The sequence below is a fragment of the Phocoena sinus genome, chromosome 11, assembly GCF_008692025.1.
Source record: "Phocoena sinus isolate mPhoSin1 chromosome 11, mPhoSin1.pri, whole genome shotgun sequence".
Lineage (NCBI taxonomy): Eukaryota > Metazoa > Chordata > Mammalia > Artiodactyla > Phocoenidae > Phocoena > Phocoena sinus.
The window spans coordinates 41,159,029-41,183,920 of NC_045773.1; the positions used below are offsets into that span (position 1 = coordinate 41,159,029).

The 24,892-nt window shown below is 42.5% G+C and overlaps 1 protein-coding gene across 1 annotated transcript; it reads right to left on the minus strand.

Moving 5' to 3' along the window:
* Positions 1-6,589: 6,589 nt before the first annotated feature.
* Positions 6,590-11,586, minus strand: FAM240A (family with sequence similarity 240 member A). Its single transcript, XM_032649246.1, has 3 exons — positions 11,429-11,586; positions 11,205-11,350; positions 6,590-7,300 (listed from the first exon to the last, which is right to left on the minus strand). The coding sequence occupies exons 2-3, from the start codon at positions 11,345-11,347 to the stop codon at positions 7,198-7,200; spliced, it is 246 nt and encodes an 81-aa protein (XP_032505137.1). The 5' UTR covers positions 11,348-11,350; positions 11,429-11,586; the 3' UTR covers positions 6,590-7,197.
* Between the last annotated feature and the right edge of the window lie 13,306 nt (positions 11,587-24,892).

The window sequence follows — 24,892 nt, forward strand, 5'->3', positions numbered from 1 at the left end:
TAACTTACTATGTGTCAGGCACTGTATTTTACTTATGAGGAAGGTAATTATTAACTGTATTATAAAGATGAGGAAACTGAAGCTCACATCTTAAATAACTTGACTAAGGTTACCTAGCTAGAATTATGCACAGTAGAATTCTCTTTCTGTATAGTTAATATGTTATATGGAAAGTTAGCCCAACACAGTAGGTGCGTCCTGGCTTCAAAACAAACAGCACCAGCTCCCTGCTCCCTGTGGAATATGTGCTCCCCCATCCGGTAGCTTCCTGATCACTAAATCCTTTATCCAGTGAGTACACAGTACTTAACCTGCTGAGCAAAGAGAATCTAAGAGAGATGTCTTTGAAAAATTCTTGGACTCCTGTTGGAGTATATTTATGATGATCACATTTCTTCACCAAAAATGGTGACACGGGATCAGATATTGGCAGCACATTTGAAATCGGGACTGCTCTGGAGACCCCAGGTTATGAGGCTGCCCTTGAGATAGAACTGGGAGTGGTTTTTTTTTGCAGAATTTAGTCCTTGAGTTGAGTGGATTCTGGGTGCTCTCCTCCCAGTAAGTAACCCAGTACCTAACTTCTCAGACTGATGCTTTCCCCTAGAGGTGTAACTTGGCATTCTAGAGCATTGCTCACATCTGGTGCCTCAGGTCCCAGCAGACTTTACAGGTGATGTGGGAGGCCCTGTCTCTAAAGAACAGCCCCATTCCCTGATGCAGACTCTGAAATCTCCTTTTAATCCATATTATTTGTAACCTTCTTTGTGAATAAGAGAAATGTGCAGGCAGCTTAAAAGAGGGAATTTATCCCTGGTGGTGCAGTGGTTGGGAATCCGCCTGCCAGTGTAGGGGACACGGGTTTGAGCCCTGCTCCGGGAAGATCCCACATGCTACGGAGCAATTCAGCCCATGCAGCACAACTACTGAGCCTGCACGCCACAACTACTAAAGCCCATGTGCCTAGAGCCCATGCTCAGCAACAAGAGAAGCCACCGCAAGGAGAAGCCTGTGCACCGTAGCAGAGTAGCCTCCGCTCTCTGCAACTGGAGGAAGCTCGCGTGTAGCAATGAAGACCCAAAGCAGCCAAAAATAAATAAATAAATCTATTTAAAAATTTTAAAAATAAATGTATTTAAAATTTTTAAAATAAATAAATTTATTAAAAATTTTTAAGTAAATAAACTTTAAAATTTTTTAAATAAATTATTTAAAAATTTTAAAAATAAATAAATAAATTCCCTTATTTATTTATTTATTTTTGGCTGCGTTGGGTCTTCATTGCTACACGCTGGCTTTCTCTAGTTGTGGCGAGCAGGGCTAATCTTTGTTGCAGTGCCCAGGCTTCTCATTGCTGTGGCTTCTCTTGTTGCGGAGCACAGGCTCTAGGTGCGCGGGCTTCAGTAGTTGCGGCTTGTGGTCTCTAGAGCGCAGGCTCAGTAGTTGTGGTGCACGGGCTTAGTTGCTCCGCGGCATGTGGGATCTTCCCGGACCAGGGCTAGAACCCCTGTCCCCTGCATTGGCAGGCGGATTCCCAACCACTGGGCCCCGAAGGAAGCCCCAGTAAGGGAATTTATTATTCAGATGCAGCAGTACCTCGGGGAGCCCAAATTGGGAAAGCGGCCAGACCCTGAGAAGGACCAGAATTGGGAGTGGAAGACTGCCAAGAACCATGGAGGGTGCTTTTGTCACCCCTATGTTTTTCACCAGGTGTCTACTTCCCTCTCATTTCCTAGCAGTTAGGCTTTCCAGTCTGAGGGCAGTGGTGGCCCCTGGAGCTCTCAGATCTCCATGGTATTAGTTCAGATGCTCGGAAGGAAATGGATTCTTCCTTGGCCCCACCCCACCCCACCCTGGGGAAATGTCCGTTGGATCTGTGCCATTCTCTCTTCTGAACCTGGGTCAGGACAGGATTTTGTGGTACAAGCGTGGCCGTTGTGGGGACCACAGATCTGGAGAGGAATAGCCAGAAAGGAACTTCTTTGAGTTTAGCTCTGGGCAGACACTGCTCGGAACAGTTAAGGGTGGAAGCGTGACTGGGTTCCAACAGGAGGTCTGTTGAGGTCCTGTGGGTGTTTGCCATTTGGTCATGGTCCCCTTGGATCTATGGGGACTAATTGTTTTCTACTCAGTACACTCTTCACTTTTTATTTGAGAAACTGATCCTTCCCCATTCCATGTAGGCCTGGTGGGAATCATACAGTATTTGTTCCTTCATGACTGGCTTATTCCACTTAGCCTAATGTCCTCAAGATTTATCCATATTGTAGCATGTGTCAGACATCCCTTCCTTTTTAAGGCTGCATCGTGTTCCATTATATGGATATACCACATTTTGCTTATCCATTCATTCATTGATGGATACTTGGGTTGCTTCCACCTTTTGGCTATTGTGAATAATGCTGCTATGAACATAAGTGTACAAACATCACTTCAAGATCCTGCTTTCAGTTTTTTGGGTGTATACACAGAAGTGGAATTGCTGGATCATATGATAATTCTATGCTTAATTTTCTGAGGAACTGATATATTTTTTCCACAACAATTGCACCATTTTATTTTCCCACTAACAGTGCACAGGCTTTCAATATCTCCACATCCTCACCAACACTTCTTATTTTCTGTATTTTTTGATAGTAGCCATCTTATGGGTGTGAGGTGGTATCTCATTGTAATTTTGATTTGCATTTCCCTAATGATTAATGACGTTGAGCACATTTTCATGTGCTTATTGGCCACTAGCATATTTTCTTTGGAGATTTATATTGCATTTCTACTTAAATATGTCTACTCAAATGCATTATCCAGTTTTGAATTAAGTTGTTTATTTTTTGTTGTTGAGTTCTAGGAGTTCTTTATATGTTCTGGATATGAATCCTTTATCAGGTATATGATTTGTAAATGATTTCTCCCATTCCATGGGTTGCCTTTTCACTCTGTCGATTGTGTCCTGTGATGTAGAGAAGTTTTTAATTTTGATGTAGTCCAATTTATCTATTTTTATTTGTTATCATATCCAAGTCAAATCCAAGAAATCATTGTTAAATTCAACGTCATAAAGTTTCCCCCTGTTTTCCTCTAAGATTTTTATAGTTTTAGCCCTTATGTTTAGGTCTTTGATCCATTTTGAGTTTATTTTTGTAAATGATATAAGGTATGTGTCCAACTTCATTGTTTTCCATGTGGGTATCCAGTTTTCCCAGCACTATTTGCTGAAAAGACTGTCCTTTCCCTATTGAATGGTCTTCCCACCCTTGTTGAAAATCACCTGACCACATATGCAAGAGTTTATTTCTTGGCTCTCGATTCTATTCCATTGGCCTATGTGTCCAGCACCACATTGTTTTGATTATTTTAGCTTTGTAGAAAGTTTTGAAGTCAGCAAGTATGAGACCTCCAACTTTCTTCTTCTTTTCCAAGATTGTTTTGGTTATTTGGAGTTCCTTGAGATTCCATGTGAATTTCTATTTCTGTGAAAATCACCATTGGGATTTTGATTGGATTGCATTGAATCTGTAGATTGCTTTGGGTGGTATTGACATCTTAACAATATTAAATTTTCCAATCCATAAACATGGGATGTCTTACCATTTATTTGCATCTTTAATTTCCTTCAGCAGTGTTTTGTAGTTTTCAGTGTACAAGTCTTATGCCTCTTTGGTTAATTCCTAAGTATTTTATTCTTTTTGATGCTATTACAAGTGGAATTTTTTTCATAATCTTTTTCAGATATTTCATTGTTGTTGTATTAGAAATGCAATAATACATTTTGTTTTGTGTGTTTATTTTGTATCCTGCAACTTTTCTGATTTCATTTATTATTAGTTCTAACAGTTTCTTTTGTATGTGTATGTAATCTTTAGGGTTATCTGTATATAAGATCATGTCATCTGTGAACAGAGATAAACCTTTTATTTTCTTTTTCTTGCTTAATTGCTCTGGCTAGACGTTCAGTACTGTGTTGAATAGAAGTCATGAAAGTGGGCATCCTCTTCTTTTGGGACTCCAGTGACACAAATTTCAGATCTTCTGTTATTGTCCCACAGGTCCTGACACTCTGTTTCTTTCTTTTTTTTTTTAAAGAAAACTATTTTCTCTTTCTCGTTCAAATTAGATAATTTTATGAACTATCTGAAACTTCACTGATCCTTTTTTCTGTATTTTCCATTTTGTTGTTGAGCTCATCCAGTGTTATTTTTGTTGTTTGTTTATTTTGGTTATTGTAGCATTCATTTCTAAAAGTTCCATTCAGTTCTTCTTTATATCTTTTGTTTCTTTGCTGATATTTTTACTTTTTCCGTTTGCTTAAAGAGTGCTTGTAGTTGCTTGTTGAAGCATTTATATAACTGCTTTAAAATCCTCATATAATTTCAACCCCTGTGTCATCTCAGTACTAAGTGTCCGTTGATTATCCTTTCTCATTTGAGTTGAGATTTTCTTGGCTCTTGGTATGAGTCATTTTGGACTATATCCTGGGCATTTTGAGTACAAGGCTAGGAGACTCTCCTTTTTATGTATCTATTTTAATAGACAGTTATGTTAAGAACACATGTCCTGGCCCACTTTTGTGGGCTACACTTCAAATGTCAATTACTTTTCAAAGCCTTTGCTTTTGTGGTCTGTTGCTTGTGTGCTACCCAGAGGCCAATTTGAAACCTATGATATTCCACACCATAGTTCAGCTCTCAAAGTTTTTGCTGTTTGAGCCTGGTCAATTTTATAAATGGGATGTGTCCAGGACTTGATACATAGTTTGAAAGCATCCCATTCTGCTATGGACTGAATTGTGTCCTCCCTGCCCCTCAAACCTTACCCTGCCCCAAATTTATATGCTGAAGCCCTAATCCTTCACGTGATGGTATTTGGAAATGAGGCCTTTGGGGGGTAATTAGGTTTAGATAAGGTCATGCAGGTGGGGCCCTTGTGATGGGATTAGTGTCCTTATAAGAAGAGACACCAGAGAGCTTGTTCTCTCTGTCCCTCTCTCCCCCTCTCCCTCTCTCCCTTTCTCTCTTTCTCTCTCCTCATACCATGTGAGGACACAGTGAGAAGCGGCCATCTACAAGACAGGAAAGAGCTCTCACCAGAAACCGACCGTGCTGCCGCTTTGATCTTTGACCTCAAGCCTCTAGTACTGTGAGAAAAGGCACTCATGCTTCTCTCCCTGTCTCTTTCCCCCCAGTCCCTGCTGCCAGGACACTGAGGACTTAGTGTAGGCCTTCTTACCTCTTGGGAGGCATCTGCAGAACCTCCTGGCTGGACTTCCCACCTTTGTCCGTCCATCTTCCTGTGCAAAGTAATCCTCCTGAACCATGGCCACTGTGGCTCTCCCCTGGCCAACACCCTTCAGTGGCTTCCTGTGCCCTTGGGAAGAGCTCATAGTCTCATCCAGCAAGGCCCTGAATGCTGATTTCTGCAGATTCAGCTCTTGCTACACCTTCTCCTCACTCCCATTCTAGCTTAGCTAAATGTATTCCCTCAAGGTACCCAGGACCTGAGCCCTGAATCTTGCCTTCACTGGATCATGCTTACTTGGGTTTAACTACCCTGTTCTTAAGAAGCCCTCCCTAGACCAGAATGGGTCCCCATATCACGTTGGCACCTTTGTCTGCTGTGGCTCCCAGTGCTATTTAGTCCCTCACACTTATTGCCTTGGCTTTTCTGCCATCTTCCCTAGACTGTAGCCTCCAGAGTCATCACTTCTGGTTTACTCTGCTGTATTTGGTCGTACAGCACAGTGCCAGGTATGCGGTGAATGGATTAATGCACAACGAATCTTCACATGCATTATCTGCCTCACTTGGCTGCATTTAGATTCCAGCAGCAGCGTTCTGCAGTTCATCACGGGAGGCCTTTTCTTCTGAGAGCCTCTCAGCCTGAAAGCTCTGTCTTTTCTTCTCCTTCTATTTAATTCCTATTTCCCTCTTATACCCAACAAAAATTCCTCTTTCATCAATCTCAAAAGAACCCAGCTGGGATTCATGGTTTATTAGTTGAATTGAATCTCAGGTTGAATGAGAGACCATAGCAGGAAGGAGGGCTCTAAGCCCTGTTTCCTGGATCATATGAGTGTGGAATCTGAGGAAATGCTCCCCCAACTCTTCTTGCCTCCTGGTGGCTCCCATCTGGGCTCCCTGGGGATGTGGATGGAAGCACTTTAGGGCACATCAGGGCATTTAGAGGACTGGAACACCACACTTGCTCTGTTCAGAATTGCCTCTGCCTTGCTCTCTGTGTCTCCTGGTAACACTGCCCCTTAAATATGTAAGGCTTTGTAGGCACTGCCTACAACCATCAAGCACTTTACAGCATGTAAGCATCTCTCTGCTCCTTTGCCCTGGTTGGGAAATGTTGCACCAGGCCTAGTTACAGTTTGCACTTTTAGAAGCAGCAACCCTGTATGGGGACCTGAGAGATGGCTGGGCAGTGACAATGATATTTCAAAGTCCAGAATCTATGTGACAAGCACTTTGTTGGGGTGGCCAGATATACTTTAGCTGAGCTGACAGAGAGCCAACCAGTGCCAGCATGTGGAGATTTAAAAGAAAGCAACAAAATGAAGAACATGTATATCAGTGATGGCATGGCAACCAAGTTTTATTAAAATTATCCCGATCTTATTGAATGGTTCTACGTAAACATGTTTTTGAATAAGCCTATTAAATTCATGTGAAGAAAAATAATATTAGATCAGTTAATTTGTAAACCTTATTTTAAGGACTATTTACAATATTTTTATTTCTGCAGATAGGTGCATTTCTCTTCTCATAAAAAGAAAACAAGAGAAAGGATTACGTGGTGCTGTTTCCTAGGAGAAGTGTGGAGCAAAACTAATGTGCGATGTTTAAAGTATGACCGTGAAAATCATCCCCCCCTCGTGTGCTTAGAATTTCAAATATTGGGATTTCAAAATTAGAAGATAATTATATGGAAATAAAGTATGCTGCATGGAGCTTTGCTGTTAGATAATCTCGTCTTTAGACACATTGGGGATAATATTCTGGTCCCCATGCAGAGAGGACTGCCTTGGCTAATAATTCCCACTCAGCATTGGGGAAGGATTCACAGGTAAATCCCCACAGGATTTACAGGTGGGGGAAACAATAGTATGGGATCTGTATGGTGTAGCAAAGGGACTCAGGGATTTGCACTGGCTTGTCCTGGCAGAGTGACCTCAGTGCTTTGTATCCTCTTGTGTCAGTGAAGCTCTTGGCCAACATTGGCCCGCTTTTCTGTCTCATCTGAATTGTTCCGTAGTCTCAGCTTTGTTTCCAGTTTCTGCTTCCATTCTTCTCTGAGCCTGAAAATAGAAACAAAATATACACAAACGGAGTATTCATCTCCATGGCTTTTGGTTCAGGGAAGCTTCCTTCCTTTTTATTCTGAAGGTGTCTGTGTATGCATGTGTGTGCATGCATGTGTTCAGGTTTTAAAAGGTATGCAGAAGACTTGCAAATTTAAATATATACATATTTGAACTCTTACTTCTGTTTGAGCACTATTCTAGTCTTAATTCTCTGAAATTTCCCTTGAAAGTGCAATATCTTTAAAGTACAGGAGGGGGAAAAAAACTTCAATCTAGAATTATTTACCCAGCAAAGTTATCTTTCAAAAACAGAGGTGAGATAAAGTTGTTTTCAGATATGCAAAAACTGGAAGAATTCACTACCAGCAGACTGTCACATATGACATGTTAAAGGAAGTCCTTCAAGCAGATGGAAAAATGACACCACATGGAAATCTGCACAGTGGAACGAAGAGCACCTGGAAGGGCATCTGTGTGTGTGTGTATTAATGATTTTTTTTTCTTACTATTTAAATCTCTTTAAAAGATAGTCAGTGGTTCATGGGAATTCCCTGGCGGTCCAGTGGTTGGGATTCTGCGCTCCCACTGCAGGGGGCACGAGTTCTATCCCTGGTCAGTGAACTAGGATCCCTCAAGCCGCACGGCACAGCCAAAAAAAAAAAAAAAAGATCATCAGTTCAAAGCAAAACTGTTAATGATGTAATATGGCGTTTATAACATATGTGAAAGTCAAATTGTACTCTGTATAATAACACAAAGACCAGGAGCAGAGAGATGGGACTAGATGATTGTAAGGTTCTTACCCTCTACAGGAAATAATTTATCATTTGAAGGTAGACAGTGATAAGTTAAAGATGTATATGTAAATGTTAAAGCAACCACTAAAATAACACACAGAGATATAGTTAAAAAGCCAAAAGAGGAGATTAAATGGAATCGTTAAAAATGTTTAATTCAAAAGTAGTCAGAAAAAGAAAGGGAATAAATAACTGTTGAGAGAAAAAGGTGACAAATAACAAGATGGTAGATTTAAACCCAATCATACCAATTAATGTTAATGACATAAGTAATCCAATTGAAATGCAAAGGTTGACAGATTGCATTAAAAAATATCCAAATATATGTTGCCTATAAGAAACTCATTTTAAATATGAAGACGTAAATAGGTTAAAAGTAAAAAGATGGAAAAATATCCCATCTTAACCCTAATCAACGAAGGCTGGAGTGGTTATATTAACAACAGACAAGGTAGAGTTCATAGCAAAGAATATTACCAAAGAGAAAGAGGGTTGTTTTGTAATAAACGGTTTAATTCATCAAGAGTATATAATAATCCTAAACATTTATGTACCTAATACAGAGCTTCAAAATACATAAAACAAACTGTGATAGATCTGTAAAGAGAAATAGATCTGCAAATCTTCAGTACCCATATTTCAAGCATCAGTAAAACAGACAAGAAATCAGTAAGGATATAGTTGAACAACACTGTCAACCTACTGCTCCCCACTAATTAAAGGCAGTAACTCCCCAACATCCCTCTTCTGTCAGTGTTTGTTTCTCTATGATAAAAATAACAAGGAGGAAACTGAGGCACAGGGAGACTTGCTACTCATCCGGAGGGCTCTTCCTTTGGCATCTTGCTGCTGCTATATTCAATTCTGGATTAAGTGGGAGTGTGGAGGAGGCAAGGGACCTGACATTTGTGAGTCCTGGGCCCTGCCCCATGCTGGGTGCTTTAGGCACATTTTCTGTTTTTTTTTTAAGATTTTTTTGACGTGGACCTTTTTTTTTTTTTGCGGTACACGGGCCTCTCACTGCTGTGGCCCCTCCCATTGCAGAGCACAGGCTCAGCGGCCATGGCTCACGGGCCTAGCCGCTTGGCGGCATGTGGGATCTTCCCAGACCGGGGCACAAACCCGCGTCCCCTGCATCAGCAGGCGGACTCTCAACCACTGCACCACCAGGGAAGCCCTGATGTGGACCATTTTTAAAGTCTTTATTGAATTTGTTACAATATTGCTTTTGTTTTATGTTTTGGTTTTTTGGCCACAAGGCATGTGGGATCTTAGCTCCCGGACTAGGGATCAAACCTGCACCCCCTGCACTGGAAGGCAAAGTCTTAACCAGTGGACCATCAGGGAAGTCTCTAGGCACATTTTCTTATTCAAGCCTCAGAACAACCTAATGAACCAGAACTGTCTTCTACAATTTATGAAGGGACAACATGGAGTAGTGGTGAGGAGCAGAGAGTCTCTGGAGCCAGACTGCCCAGGTTCAGATTAGAAGAGGCAGGAGAAGGATAAATAAGAAGTTAGAGCTTTGCGACCCCACCAACCAAAAGTGTCTTTCCTGCAGTCTGTTTTATGTGCATGGAGAGATCCTGCACACATATATTTTAATGTTTTAATAAACCACAGTTTGTTTCAGAGCTTATTTTATTCACCCCTTGGCTTACTCCTTGCTTAGAGACAAGGTTTTTGCATCTTCCGCAGGTCAGTTTCACTCCACCTGAGGCCTTCTGTGTACTGCCCTGGGGGACACACACGTGGCACAGGCCTCAGTGTGGCCTCTGGTGTGCAGCATGCTGAGTGGCCTGGCCTCGGGGGAGGAAGATGGCAGGGACTCCCCAGATGACTGGCCACCTGACTCAGCTTCTCTGAGAATCCCTGGACAAGATGCCCTAACACAACGCCTCAGCAGGTAGGACAGTCTGCTTTTTCTTGCCTGTGGCCAGGAATATGGCTGAGCAGGTCTCTGCATGTAGAAGAGGCTGGGTTTGCCTCTAGGGCTCAGGACGGGGTTTTGGAAGGTAACAGTGAATATAACTCTTGTGAGTTCATGTATGTTCTCAGCCTAGCAACCGTGGACTGACAGTATGGAGTCACGGGCCCTGCTGTTGGGCCAGCACACACCTGTCCCACCAGCAACTGGCTACACACTAGCTGTGGTCTTAGTGAACAGACAGTGGCTGAGCTGTTCCCTATGAGGGGGTAGACAGCCCGACCTGTCTTTCCCTGTGTTCTGTGGGTGACCCCCTGCAGTCATCGAGAGGCAGTATGTGTGAGTGTGGTGAGGTGCTAGTGTTCCTAGAGACAGCAACGCTGGTCTGCTCATGTGAGTTACTGCTCTCCACTCGACTTGCTTGGCTAGAACAGGGATGCACACCAGAGGGCTGAGAGCCCATTGGCCCTCCTCCTAGCACCATGCAGGACGTCCTGTGTCTTGACCCAAACGAGCACTGAGAATTAATTGGTCATTGTCTCCTTTGCTTGATTGCTCTTCATGGATACATCTGCTGATCTGCTCCCCAAATTTAGTGTAACCCTCACACACTAGAAATGGTGACAGAGAGGAGAGATTTTTCTGTTTATACAGATAAGAACTAGAGTGTACATTTGTTAGCTTAGAAGAATTTATTATTATTTATTTATTTATTTTTTGCCGGCACGTGGCATGTGGGATCTCAGTTCCCCCACCAGGGATTGAACCTGCATCCCCTGCAGTGGAAACATGGAGTCACCAGGGAAGTCCTAAAGAATTTTTAAAATTACTGCCCATAACCATAGATGGTGACAGGACCATATGCATGGAAAATCAAAATAATTATGTCCTCTAGGATGCCCATCTAGCATTCCTCTGGGGAAATCAATTTTGCTTTTAAAAAACAGACAAGTAAGTGTGGGTATGATGTGTCCATGTGGGTTCACGGATTGTAACAGATGCACCTCTCTGGTGGGGCATGTTGCTGGTAGGGGAGGCTGTGTATGGCGGGGGAGGGGGTGTATGAAAGCTCTACTTTCTGCTCAGTTTTGCTGTGAGCCTAAAACTGCCCTAAAAATTAAAGTCTATTTTTAAAAATTAATTATCGATAATAAAAAATAGACAAGCCACATACTTTCCCAGCGCACTTCTTCCCAGGCGATGCTCTTCTGATTCTCGGTAGTAAGTCTGTTTGCCAATTTCTCTTTCCCAGAAGCGTTTGAGCTCGTCACAGGTGTTCCGGCAGAAGACCTCCCGGCGGACGTACTGATTGTTCATCCCCTGAAAAAGAAAATATCAGCCGAACCCCCGTAGAACACGCTCTCTTGGACTCTGGAAGGTACAGACCCTGCTATTTACCTGAGGGAGACCCAGGTCAAGCACAGGACCTCACGGGGAGGTACACTGGTTTGTTGACAGGATCCAGGGATGTGAAGGCAGAAGCTCCCTGCTGGAGCCTGGCGTGTCTCAGGCACCTAGCAAATAGCTCTGTCCTTCCTTCCTCCTTACAGATGAACGGCCCCTTGGCTTTTTATCAGCAAGTAGTGTGTGACAGGCATTTTATGTCTTTAGTTATCACCACATCCCCATGAGTCAACATTTCCTTCCTCCTTTTAAAGGTGAGACATTTGAGGAGTGATAGAATTTGCTTGTGGTCCCACAACTGTAACTGGCAGAAGGCAGGCTGCACACTTCTGAATGTTTTCAAGCCCTTTACTAAAGAAGTTTGTCACAGAAAATGGTCCCAACATCTGACACAACCGAGCAAGCAGCTTTGAGGTTTGTGCGTGCCTGTGTGTGTGCACACGCTTGTGTGTGAAATCATACATATCAGATACTCAAAAATGGTCACTTTTTTACGTGAAGAAACCCCTGCCCAACTCCTAGACCTTGGTTGGTCTAGCAGACAGGTCAAAAGCAGGGGCTGGAGGGTGAAAGTGGGTGCGGGGAAAGGGGTTAGTGGGCTACTGGAAATGTCCAGGGAGGAGCTATGACCAGGTGGTAGAGGCAAGGGTAATGAAGGCATTCCGGAGGTGGTCAGCACCACGTGGTAAACAAAGGTGAGGGATGTCAGTGGAGCTGCACTGGCTGTGCCTGTGCAAAGATGGGCAACCAGAGGAGGAGGGCCATGCAGAGTGACCTTGAGCAGTGCTGGACAGAGTTTGAGTTGCCTGGGCGTTAACATCCAAGGGGAAGTACTGAAGGGGCATCTGGGTCTGGAATCAGCATGAAGGTCTGGATCACAGCTCTCTCAGAGGGACTGACAAGGGCAGTGGGGCAGGGTGGAAGCAGAGAGGGGTTTGAAGCCAGACATTCACTGCAGACCTATTTGTCCATTAACTTGATGCACCTTCTGTTTGACAATAAGTTCTCCAGGCCTCAGACTCCTCATCTTTAAAATTTCTCTGAAGATTAAATTTGATCATGAATATTCAATTGTTTCACAGGTTAGAACTTTTGTAGTTCTAAAACCTCAAACTGTATAGGATATAGTGTAATAATTAACAATAAGTAATCATCACAACCTCCCCCAACTTTCTTTCTATAGACATGAAATAATTCTACTTCTCTTCTCTTTTCTTTCTGGATCAGTGTCTATTGACCTTGGCTGACCTTGGAATCACTTGGAGAGCTTTACAAAAAAACAAATGCCAGTCCCCAGGGAGTCTGATTTCATCAGCCTGGGATGTGGCCTGGGGGTCAGGATTTCTAAAAGCGCCCCCCGTGATTCTAATGTGCAGCCAAGGTGAGAACTCTGTCTTTGATCCTGTCCTCTTGTGCCATGGGTCAGAGCTGGCCCCAGGGACGCTGAGGTAGTGAGGGCTGAGCAAAGGGATGTCACAGCAACAGCCATCTTGCAAGGTAAGCACTATTCCGCAGGTTAGAAAGTTGAGTAGCAATTGGGCTTTATCGAGGTCATACAGCTGGTAAGTGGGGCAGCTGTCGTAATCAGGGCCCAGGCCCCACCCACTGCCCCCAGCTGTCCCCTAGGGAGGAGGAAAGTGACTTTCTTATCCCCTGGAAGTACTCAGTGATCTCATACTTTCCTGGCAAAAGAGCAGAGATCCAACTGACCTTGCAGTAAGCCCTCAGAGTTTTTAGGAAATGTGATTATCCTATGTTTTATTTAAATATATTAAAGCATGTACTGGTGCTCAATAAATATTTATTGAATTGAATAAATACCTCCCCCCCCCCTCCCGTCTCCAAGTTATCTTTATCCTGAAGAGCTGGCCTGGAAGTGGCAGTGGTCCCTGTGGTAGTGCTTCAGGCATTGAGGGAAAGTCTTTGGGGCCAGTGAGGGGAACCTTGGAGTCACCTGGTCTGTTCTGAGGGCTTCAGGGTGCTTCCTAGGGGCAGGGACATGCAGGACGAGTGGGTGGGTAGGAGCACCCAGGATGCAGGAAGTGGACTGTGCAGAGGCCTGTGGTGAGAGCCCCACAGAACCAGAGTGACGGAAGCAGTTGGGGTGGCCTGGGGTCGAGGTGAGGGAGGGGAATGACTGCAAAGGGGCCTGGGGAACCTTTTAAGGTTGTGGAAATGTTCTGTATCTTGCTTCTCATGATGGTTAAACAACTGTATACAATTGCCAAAACTTATCAAACTGTACATCTAAAGCAGGTGGATTTTATTACACACAAGTTATGCCTAAATAAACGTAGAAAGGGACTTCCCTGGTGGTCCAGTGGGTAAGACTCCACGCTCCCAATGCAGGGGACCTGGGTTCGATACCTGGTCGGGGAACTAGATCCTGCATGCGTGCTGCAACTAAGAAGTCCTCATGCTGCAACAAAAAGATTCCGTGTGCTGCAACTAAGACCCAGTGCAGCAAAAATAAAAGAAATAAAATAAATAAATATTATAAAAATAAAATAAATTAAGTGTAGAGAAAAATTGTCTTCTGTCTTTGGACTGGAGATTCATCCAAGCTCCCCAGCTCTAACCTCCTGGGAGACCCAGCATCTCATTGTTAGGGTTTAGCCCATTCCTTCACGGGTAATACATGTTTCTGGGAGCATTGTGTTTTCTGGCTTCTAAAATGTGGACAACTACCTTGCAGAAATGTGATGAGGAAGATATCAATAGTTGGAAAGCCCTTTGGAAACAAAGGGGATTGTCCTTGATAAATAAATGGCTCTATTCATCTGTATCTGTTCAGCTAAGAATACCATCCACCAGACTGCACTCAGCTCAAGAGAATCAATAGTATTCCTTCCAGTCAATCACCACCAACCCAGAAAAGCCATTACGTCGATGACAATTATGAACTTTACTTCACAAAATTAATGAGTGCTTAAAGAGAACGACAGTGTATAACACCTTCACAGAATTCAGTTAAACAAAGTGTGTTGAGCTTGTCACCATCTGTGAGGCATTTGTGCTGCACCAAGTGCCAAATGATGTTAGTGAGTCAGCTGAAACAAAGGCACATTTGTCCATCGTGAGCGCTAATTGCTGTGCCAACCATTTAATCTCCTAAGTCTCTGGTCACTCAGAGTATTAAACCCAAACTGAGGAATGTGAGAGTTATTTTAAGAAGAATTTTGACGTATCAGTTATTCCTGTGACCCTCGGCTAGTGTGGCTCACTGCATCCCAGCTGACTGTGTGCCACCAACGTACTTCTTGCATACCCAACACCTCATAAGAGCAACTATTTCATGGTTCTTTTCTTTTTTTTAACAACATTTCAAAAAGCTTCATAAAGATCATGGTTTGAAATAGGGTTCCAGTTCCAGATAAAATGGAGGAAGCACACTCTACCCGTCTCTCCAAAGAACGTAGCTCCAAAGCCTGGACAGAATACTCAGTGCAACTGCTTGTGGACTCTAAGAAGTAAACAGTAGCAGGTGGATTGGAGAAGAAGGCCAGAATTCCAATTACCATTGAATGGCGCTAAGTTTTCTATTTTTATTCTGGTATCCCCACTTTAGACTCAAGTCAACAGTAAACTCAGAAGTGGGAACGTGGACAGAGAGAGCTCCAAGCAATCCTCTGATTCTAGGAAGAAAGGAGACTCCTGATGCTCAGAGAATGAGGGAAATCACTAGTTTTCCTTTTCCCTATTCTAGCGGGTCTCTAGGAAATTCCAAGGCGAGGGAGCTTGGCAGCAGCAATGGAATTGACCAGCAGCAGGGCCTGCAGAGACGCAAAACCCACCTGCTCAGATAGGAGGAGCTGTGGTCCTACTGGATGGAGCCGACCCTCGCTGCTTTTCTCTCTCTCTCTCTCTCTCTCTCTCTCTCTCTCTGTCCTCTCAGCATATGACCCAGCTGTGGGTGCAGCCTCCAGAAGTGGACAGCAGAGCAGGTAACTAAAGCCCTAAGTTTCTGGCCAGAGGATTGAAAAAGGGGAGTCCAGGGAATTGGAAATTACCAGGGATACCACAGAGGTGGGTATCCTTAAAAATTGCTCATGAGCGCCTAGGCTGGCCTGTGGGCTGCACGTGTGTGGATCTGATCCCAAAGAGCAGAACTTAGTAGGGAGGAAATCACCAATGTAGAAAAATTGGGCAGCAGCAGCAGCCAGCTAGATCTAAATGTAATTTATAGATCTCTACCCAGTGACGACAGAATACAGATTCTATTCAAGTGCCCATGAAGCAAATCACAAAAAATAAATTCCTGGAACTAGTAAGTGAGTTTAGCAAAGATGCAGGATATGAGTTTAATACATAGAAATGAGTATATGCTACCAGTGGACAATTGGAAATTGAAATTAAAAAGACAATACCATTTACAATAACTCCCCCCAAATTAAATACTTAGATATAAATCTAACAAAACGTGTGCAAAATATGGTTGCTAAAAACTGCAAAATGCTGATGAATGAAATAAAAGAAAACTTAAATAAATGCAGAGACATATCATGTTAATAGATTGGAAGACAACATAGCAGAGATATCAGTTCTCCCAAAATTAATCTGTAGATTTATTGCAATTCTAATAAAAATCCAAATTGGATTTTTAAAAATAGATAAAGACAAACTGATTATAAAACTTATGGAAAGGCCAAAGGACTAGAGTAACTAAAGCCCTTTTGAAAATGAAGAGTGAAGTTGAAGGAATTACACTACCTGATTTTAAGTCTTACTACAAAGCTACAATAATGAAGATGTGTGATATCGGCCAAAAAAAAAAAAAAAAAGACATCAGAGATACGTCTCAACAAATAGTGTTGGAACAATAAGATACCAATATGCAAAAAAACCCAAACCAAAAACCCCCTAAACCCCACACCTTATATAAAAATTAACTCAAATGGATTATAGATCGAATATAAAATGTAAAGCTATAAAACGTTTAAGAGAAAATATAGGAGAAATTTTTTGTGTGGCTTGAGGCTAGGCAAAGAATTCTTAGACATGACAAAAAGCACACTTCATGAAAGAAAAATAAATAAATTGGGCTTCACCAAAATTAGAAAATTTTGCTCTCCAAAAGGAATGGAAAGACAAGATACAAACTGAGAAAAAAATATTTGCAAATTATGTATATGATAAAGGATTTGTGTCCAGAATATATGAAGAACTTCCAAAACTCAACAATTTGAAAGCAAGCAACCCAGTTAAAAGATGGACAAAACACTTTAGCAGACACTTCACCAAAGAGGATGCACAGATATCAATTAAGCATGTTAAAAGATGTTGAACATCATTAGCCACTAGGGAAATACAAATTAAATGAAAAGTGCAGAGATACTGCTACATCCTTATAAGAATGGCCAAAATAAAAATTTATATATTGACAATATCAAGTGCTAGAGAGGAGAGGTATGGAGCAATTGGAACTCTCATACGTTATAACTTATAAAGTTAAACATATTCTCACCATATGACCCAGCAATCCCATTGCTAGTTTTTTAGCTTAGAGAAATGCAGACTTAACGTTCTAGCAAAAACCTGTACACCCACACACAGTTCTATCTGTCATTGCCAAAATGTGGAGACAACCAATAGTCATTGAATGTGTGAATAACTGTTGAACGTCCATAGAATGGAATACTGTTCAGTAATAAAAAGGAACAAACTGTTGCTACTTTCAATAACTTAGATGAACCTCAAAGGCATTCATGCTGAGTGGAAGAAGCCAGTCTCAGTAGACTCTCCCTCCATATGCACTGTTTTCATTTACAAGATTTCATCTTATCAGTGCCGTGTTAAATGAACACTGGCACTGATTTCTGGCGCTCTCACAGAGTTTAGCTTGTTTTGAATGTATCACTTAAATATATAAATTAGATATGGAAAAGCCCCATTAAGATTTCTAAGTCATTCCCAAGCAGATGCAAAGTGAGCGTTCAGAGGGAAAGATGAACCCCAGTGGCTGAAAAAGACAGGGTTACAAGGAGTCTATCCATTTGCTTCCCCCAAGAAATACAAGATGAACTTCCATCCCAGGCACACTCAAGTTCAAAATCCTTTACCTTTGAGATGAGTCTGCTGCTGTCTTGATACAGTTTCTGTCAAGGAGGGTGAGTATTGCAGCTCTAGGGTTTGCAAAGTCCACGGCCTGTCCTGAAACCTCAGGGCCTCAACCCTTTATATGCCCAGTGGAGGTGTTTCAGAAATGCCTCATCCTTTCAAGGTTACAGGCACCAAATTAGCAGAATCACAGAGGTCTCATTCCAGGGACATGGTGACGTGCTTCCTGGTGAAAAATAGTTCCCATTGCCTGTTCCCCCTACCCACCCAAGGGCAGGCGAGCTTCTGCCCTGGCAGGCCCTGCAGGGACCATGACTTGGCTGGAACCAGTTATTGTTCAGAACATGCTCTGGATTATCCGTGAGCTTAAACCTGCTGTGCATCAGGCAAAGTGGCCCTCTGCCCTTCAGAGGGTAAACGAGCCCAGGATGGTGTGACAAGTCACGCTTTGGGGTCACTTTACAGGACGACTTAGAGATGTGTGTTGCCCTTTGGAGCTGCTAATCCACCCGGGGAGCTTGGTGATGACATTTCACAGTTTGCTTAGTTGTCCCCCAGCAGGAGCAAGAACTGGACACCCATGACCATCTTCCAGCAAAGGCGTTAAACCGAGAAGGGCTTCTCAGTTGAAAGGGGCCTTCAAGCCATTTCAAGGAGCTTGTTGTGTTCTTGGGTTAAACATCTGGGATGGTCCCTGTCTGAGAACAGTCAGGTCATCATCAAACCCTGCTAGGCTACTAGTAAGCATGCTTATAACTTAGTTACATGAGTTTCAGTGTCAAAGCTCAAACCTCCACTGCAAAATCTGAGGGCAGTGAAGCAAGTAGAATTGCTGATGCTGAATCTGCAGAGGTATTCTAATAAGTCTTTTCTCTCCGAATATGAATGCCTAATGGAGCAGCAGAACCAGATGGTACAGTGGAGGTTTTCTCATTGGGGAAAGAGGGAGGTAGATTTGGAAGCAACCCCTCAAAGCATCACCTATTCAAAATGATAGCAAGAGCAATGCTGATATCACTGGATTATATGCAAAGTAAAAATACCCATTTTGCTTTTAGTGTTTTTCTCTTGATACATGTTATATGCAAACAGAGAGGATAGGATAAAAAAAGCTAGTAAAATATTTCTACTGTAAGTTTTTAATACCCTTTTCCTCTTTAAAAGAAATCCACAGTGGAACAATATTTAATAGGTGAAAGATTAACTTGAAAGTTTTGTTGCTGTTTTTTTTTTTTTACAGACATGTTATGTGCTGGGAAAACCTTTTTGGTTACATGAGCTTCTTCAAATTTTAGTGAGGCCATTAGCAAGTACTTTAAGAAAAAACTTATCAAACAAAGCTTCTGAAGTGTTGCTATTTCCTCTGTGCTCACAAGTGATCTGAAAACCTACTTAATGCCCTGGCATGGAATTTCACAGCCTCTATAATTTGTTTACTCCAAAGGACAAACATTTATGATTTTCCTAATTTGACTGAATTTTGAATTGACAACACAGAGTCTAAAGATAGACCCATACGATCCATGACATTGCTTAGCCACTGAATTCACCAACACTAGAGGCTCCCTACCTTAGGAACTCATAATAGTGGGAATGTAAATTTCCTTTATAGTCTAAGTCAGTTGAGATGTTCTTTCACATCTTTCTTCCTAGAATATAATCTATTCTTTCTCCTTTTCTCTGCTTTCTGAATTTTCCCCCTCCTCCTCTTTCTGGTAAGGCTTCCACACACACTGACTCACACAGACGTATTGGACAGGGCATGCACTTGGAGGCTCTGGATTTGGATCTCAGCTCTGTCACTAGTCGATCCACACCAGCTAATTAGTTTTGCTAAGTCCCAGCTTCTTCATTGTAAAATAGGAATGATTAAACCTGTAGAGAGATATAATGATGGTAAACAATTGTTTTTATTTGTATTATAAATAACAACTAACATTTATTAACTCTTTCTAGGTGTCTGGTACTGTTCTAAGATTTATAGGTACAAACACAGTATGATATACATCATATACCTATGATCAGGGACTATCATCACTCCCACTTCATAGATAAGAAAACTGTGGCACAAAAGGGTAAGCATCTTATCTGAGGCCTTATGGATAGTAAGAGACAGATTGGGGTTTGAACCCAAGCAGCCTGACTTCAAAGCCCTTAATCCAATGTGAGCTCCAGTATTGTTAAAGGTCATACCCAGATTTCTCTAGGTCTCTGCCCTGTGCTTCCATCTTCTGTTCCCCAGCGATAAGTTACATAGTGAAGGGGGTTGAGACTTCATGCAAAGCTGTGGGGCTGCCAGATAAAGTGAGAAGAAAGGACACCACTCAGGCCAGACTCCCCAAGGGACATCTCTTGGGAGCAGAGGTCATGGCAGTGTCAGCAGGGCAGCCCATACAAGCTCTGTCCGGGGCTTGCTGTTTTCTTGGTTTGAACTTTTTATTTTGGAATAATTATAGATTCACAGAGAGTTGTAAAGAAATGTATGGGGTGGTACTGCACATCCTTCACCCAGTTTCCCCCAGAGTTAGCACCTTTCATGACTATAGTACAATAGCAAAACCAGGAAACTGTCATTGGTACCACCCACACAGCTTCTTCAAAGTTTCACCCATTTCACACGCACTTGAGTGTGTGTGTGTGTGTGTGTGTGTGTGTGTAGCTCTGTGCAGTTTTATCATATGTGCATATTATGTGTCCACCATCGCAGTCAAGATACAGACTTGTTCCACCGTAAGGATCCCTTGTGTTGTCCTTTTATACTCACAGCCACTTCCTTCCTTCCCTCCACCCACAACCTCTGGCAACCACTAATTTATTCTTCATCTCTACAATTTTGTCATTTTGATAATGCTATATAAATGGAAATCATGCAGTGTGTAAATTTTTGACATTGACTTTCTACACTCAGCCTGATTTCCTTGAGATCCATTTAAACTGTTGTGTGTATCAGTAGTTTGTTCCTTTGCTGAGTAGTACTCTATGATGTGACTGCATCAGCTTCTTTGATTTTTTACCTATTGAAGGGTGTTTTGGTGCTTTCCAGTTTGGGGCTATTATACACAAAGCTTCTATGAACATCTGTGTACAGGCTTTTTATGAACAGAAGTTTTCTTTCTCTGGAATAAATACACGAGAGTTCAGTTGCTGGGTCACATGGTAAGTACATGTTCAGGTTTTTAGGAAAGTGCCAAATTACTTTGTGGAGTGGCTGTACCACTTTATATTTCCATCCTGCATATATTTTTTTAGTATCTTCCTTTTCACTTGTCATGTTTTGCTTTGTTTTTTTTTTAACTTTTTGTTTTAAAATAATTTCACACTTAACAGAAACTTTGTAAGAATAGTACAGAGAATTCCATATCATCACCAAGATTAACCAAATGTTCATTTTGCCACATTTGCTGTAGCATTTCCTACATCTGTCTCTCTCTATATACCTATCATCTCTATCCATCCATCCATACATACATACATCATCTCCTTTCTGAACTGTTTAAAAGTGAGTCGCAGACATCACGCCCCTTTACTCTTAAGTACTTCATACTTCAGTGTGTATTTCCTAAGAACAAGGATGTTCACTTACATAACCACCATATAGTGGTCAAAATGAGGAAATTTAAAATTATTATCTTACATACAAATGGTTTTCAGATTTTCTCAATGCAACTGATAGCAGTTTGGAATCCAATCCCAGATCGTGTGTATACTGCATTCACTTGTCACATCTGCATTAATCTGGAACACTTCCTCAACCTTTTAATGAATTTATTTATTTGGGTCTTCCGTCACACTGACAGTTTTTAATTCTATAGGTCAGTATTTTGTAGAATATCCCTCAACTTGGTTTTGTTTGCTCTCCTGTCATCGCTAGAATCAGATTATGGGTTTTTGGCATAAGTATCAGTGGAGTGATGTTTCCTGCTCAGGGCACCCTAGCAGGACGCACAGATAGCCATTTGTTTCTATGTTGGTGGTGTCTCTGTTGATCATTGATTAACGTAGTGTCTGCCAGTTTTATCCACTGTAAAGTTATTATTTCTCCCTTAATTAATAAGTATTTTGTGGGGAACAAGTAGGAGACTGTAAATATCCTGTTGCTCATCAAACTTTCAGCCTCCCGTTTAGCACCCACTGATGACTCCTGCCTGAAACATTTTTTGTTATAATGGTTGCAACTGTAATTTTCTAATACCATCTTTACTTCTACATGTATTAGTTGGCATTCTACAGTAGAGTTTGCCCTTCTCAACTATCTCTCAGTCTATTGGTCTGTCTATATATTGTCAGTATGGATTCATAGATTATTATTTTATTCAGTGGATTATAATCCATACTACCATTTAAAAGTTTGATGCCCAGATTGTTGCAGATTTGGCCAGGGGGAGCCTCTTCAAGCTGGCTTCTGTGTCTTTTGACATGTCCCCATCCTTCTTTGAGGACCTCCTTACTTTTTGGCTCATCTTGTACCTTTCCTGCCCCTGCACTGGAATCCGCCATTTCTCTTTGCAGACCTGGCTACTTTTCTGGAGGAAGGTGTTGATGCACCAAGACCTGGGTGCTGGGTGTGCTTGCAGTGGAAGAGTCACAGCTTCCGAGCCCTCTCAGCACCCAGGTTTCAGGCTTTCTGAAGCGAGTCATGGGGACGCTGCAGAGCCTGATGCTGCCTGGTTGGTTTCTAGTTACATTTATTCCTAAGACAGCCCAATACAGTGGAAATGGGACATTTTCTGAGTTGAGGGTTTGAACAACTCCCTCCTTGAACTTGGCCTGACCTAGTAGGGCAGCTGCAAGAGCCGTGTGGCTGAAGCAGTCCTTGGAGGACAGGAGAGAAGCAGGGGCCACAGTCCTAGGAGAAGACTGCCACCAGGCAGAGCATTTTGAAAATGCAGCTGCTTTGCTCCTCACATAGCTCTTGTCCCAGAGGAGACCCTGATAGATGGAGATGTTTTTGCTTCCGCTATTGTTGCTGTTGTCATCGTACACAGTCTTTCTCCTTTCTTGGAAATAAGGGATTTGTACTGATTCAGTTTTTGATATGGGTTGTCCCAAAATGGTGAAGGAGAATTCCAGGGGTTGCCAGGGCCCAGCTGAATCTTGAGATGTTTGCATTCAGCGCAGCATATACTCTTGGCTCTGAGAACTGTGTTATTAGATGTGGTGGGGATGGGCAGGGAGAGAGCGAAATACATAGCATGAAAACATGCCTCTCCTGCAGGAGATAACAACCCAGCTTAAAAAACCCTCCCCCCAAACAGTCCAAGGGAAACCCAGTTAGAGAGACCAGCCTGCCCGCCAGGAACCCTAACCATCAAGAGTCATTCAGCTCCAAGCAAGTAGGGACCTGGTCCAGCCATCAGGTTCACAAATGAGACTTTGTGAGACACCCCATTTATAAGAAAGGGGCTGCTTTACTAAGCTTGGAGGCTGAGTGGAAGCAAAGAAGTTATGAGTCATTGGTCAGAAGAGGGCTGGCAGGAAACACACTTGCAGCCCAGACTGAGGAAGTGGCAGAGCCCCCAGGAAGGGCCATCTCTGTCCTTTGTGATGGGGCTCTAAGAAGCCCCTCATTAGAGGAAGGTGCTTTCGTTCAACGCTGAGCTGCAAGTACTGCCCCTCAACAATGTTAGGCCTTTTACAGGCAAGTTCAAGGTCAATAAGGCAGAAACTGGGGAGCCAACACATTGCTTTAGGTGATCCCAAGCTCTTACTAGCCTGGGTTTTGCAACACTGGAAGTATTTGTGTGGGTTGCATGGTGTTCCTAGCCCTTATTTGGCTGCTTTTCTGGGCTAAGCTGACTGGACCAGGAAAGGCCTTCCCAGGGCTGGTAGCCCCGAACTTTCCTGTTAACGTAATGATGGTCTCTCTTCCTAATACTCCATGGAGTGAGTTCCATTCCCTGCAAAAGCTCACAATGCTTTACACATGACATATTAGTTATCCCGTTGTTTCCTATTTGGAAGGAATGTAAAATTAGTAAGAAGATAGAATGTTTGAATTTAAGTAGAGGAGACTAATTTTCTATGAGAGAGGGTAGGGGAAGATGAAACTAATGTTTATGTATGTTATATTGTGAAGCATTTGATGTTATATTGTGGTTCTTCACTGACTGTCCTCACATGAGGTTCTTGTCCCTGTTTTATAGACATGAAAACTGATTCTGGGAAAGACTGAACAACATGACCATGATCCCACAGCTGTAAGTGGCAGAGCTGAGGCTCAAACCTATGTCAGCCTGACCTCAAAGCCTGCAGGTGCTCTTAAAGCTGGTATGTTTGTATCTGGTTGAAATTGGCCCATATAGTAGGCACACAGAATATAAATAGTAACTAGCCTTATAAAACACGATTAACATTGTGTCATTTGAGCCATACTTGACTAAGACATGTCAACATCCCTTGTCATCTTCACAGGGAGGAGGGTAGGGGATTCAAAGTTAAATCTTTGATACTTAAATAGAAAATGACTATATCCAATGTGGTCAGTTAAAAAAACAGATGACCAAATAAATGTCCAAATAGAGTGGGATTGTTGGGGTTTGATCAACAGAAAGTGAGGACTTGGAGTCTAACACTGTGGGTTCTGGAATCCAGTTTATTCCAAGTGATTCCTGACAGCTCAACTTCATTAGCTGTGCAATCTCTGTTAGGAGATGGCCAAGCATTGAGTGGGAAACAAGATGAGTGTACAGCCCAAAGACCATACCACCAAGCACAGACAGTTAAAAGGGATGCACATGGCCAAGATTACAAAGGTATGATGACTTTCCCACACAGCATCTTGAGGAAAGTCCTGACTGCAAATATGATGCTACTTAAAGATTATGGTCTGTCTTTTTTCGGTTTGTGAAATATGGTCACCATAAGCAAAGAGGTCTCTGTATGGCTGGGCCAAATCCAAGAGAAGTCTGGAGGTTGTGTTAGGAGTCTACTGCAGGGCTCTGTCCCTGACTCTGCCATCTCTGGGTGGCTTTAACCTTAAAGCTGTGCTCCTTCACCAGGACCCATGGGTTGTTAAATAGGAAGCAGCTGAACACCTTTCATCTCCCTCTCTCTTCTCTCAGCAATTCCTTTCTCAGGCCTGATTCCTTACTTCCAGGCTCCACTTGACTTAGTGGAGCGGTCAGGAGCCCTGAGTCATGACTGTGATCCTGCATAGCTAAGCATTTAATACTGGTTTTGTAGGACATTTTTTAATTCACAAAATGCTTTCAATCACATTGTCTAATGAGCTATCGACAAGGGTGAGGAGAAGTGATAAGTGCGGCAAAGATGACAAAAGGCGTAAGATGAGCTTGGGAAGGGACCTAAATGATGCCGCTCCTCTGGTGAAGGAGGATAATGTTTGTGAGCCGGCCCCTGAGTGCCAGACAGCCTGGGCAGAAGCAGAACAGGACTTGACAA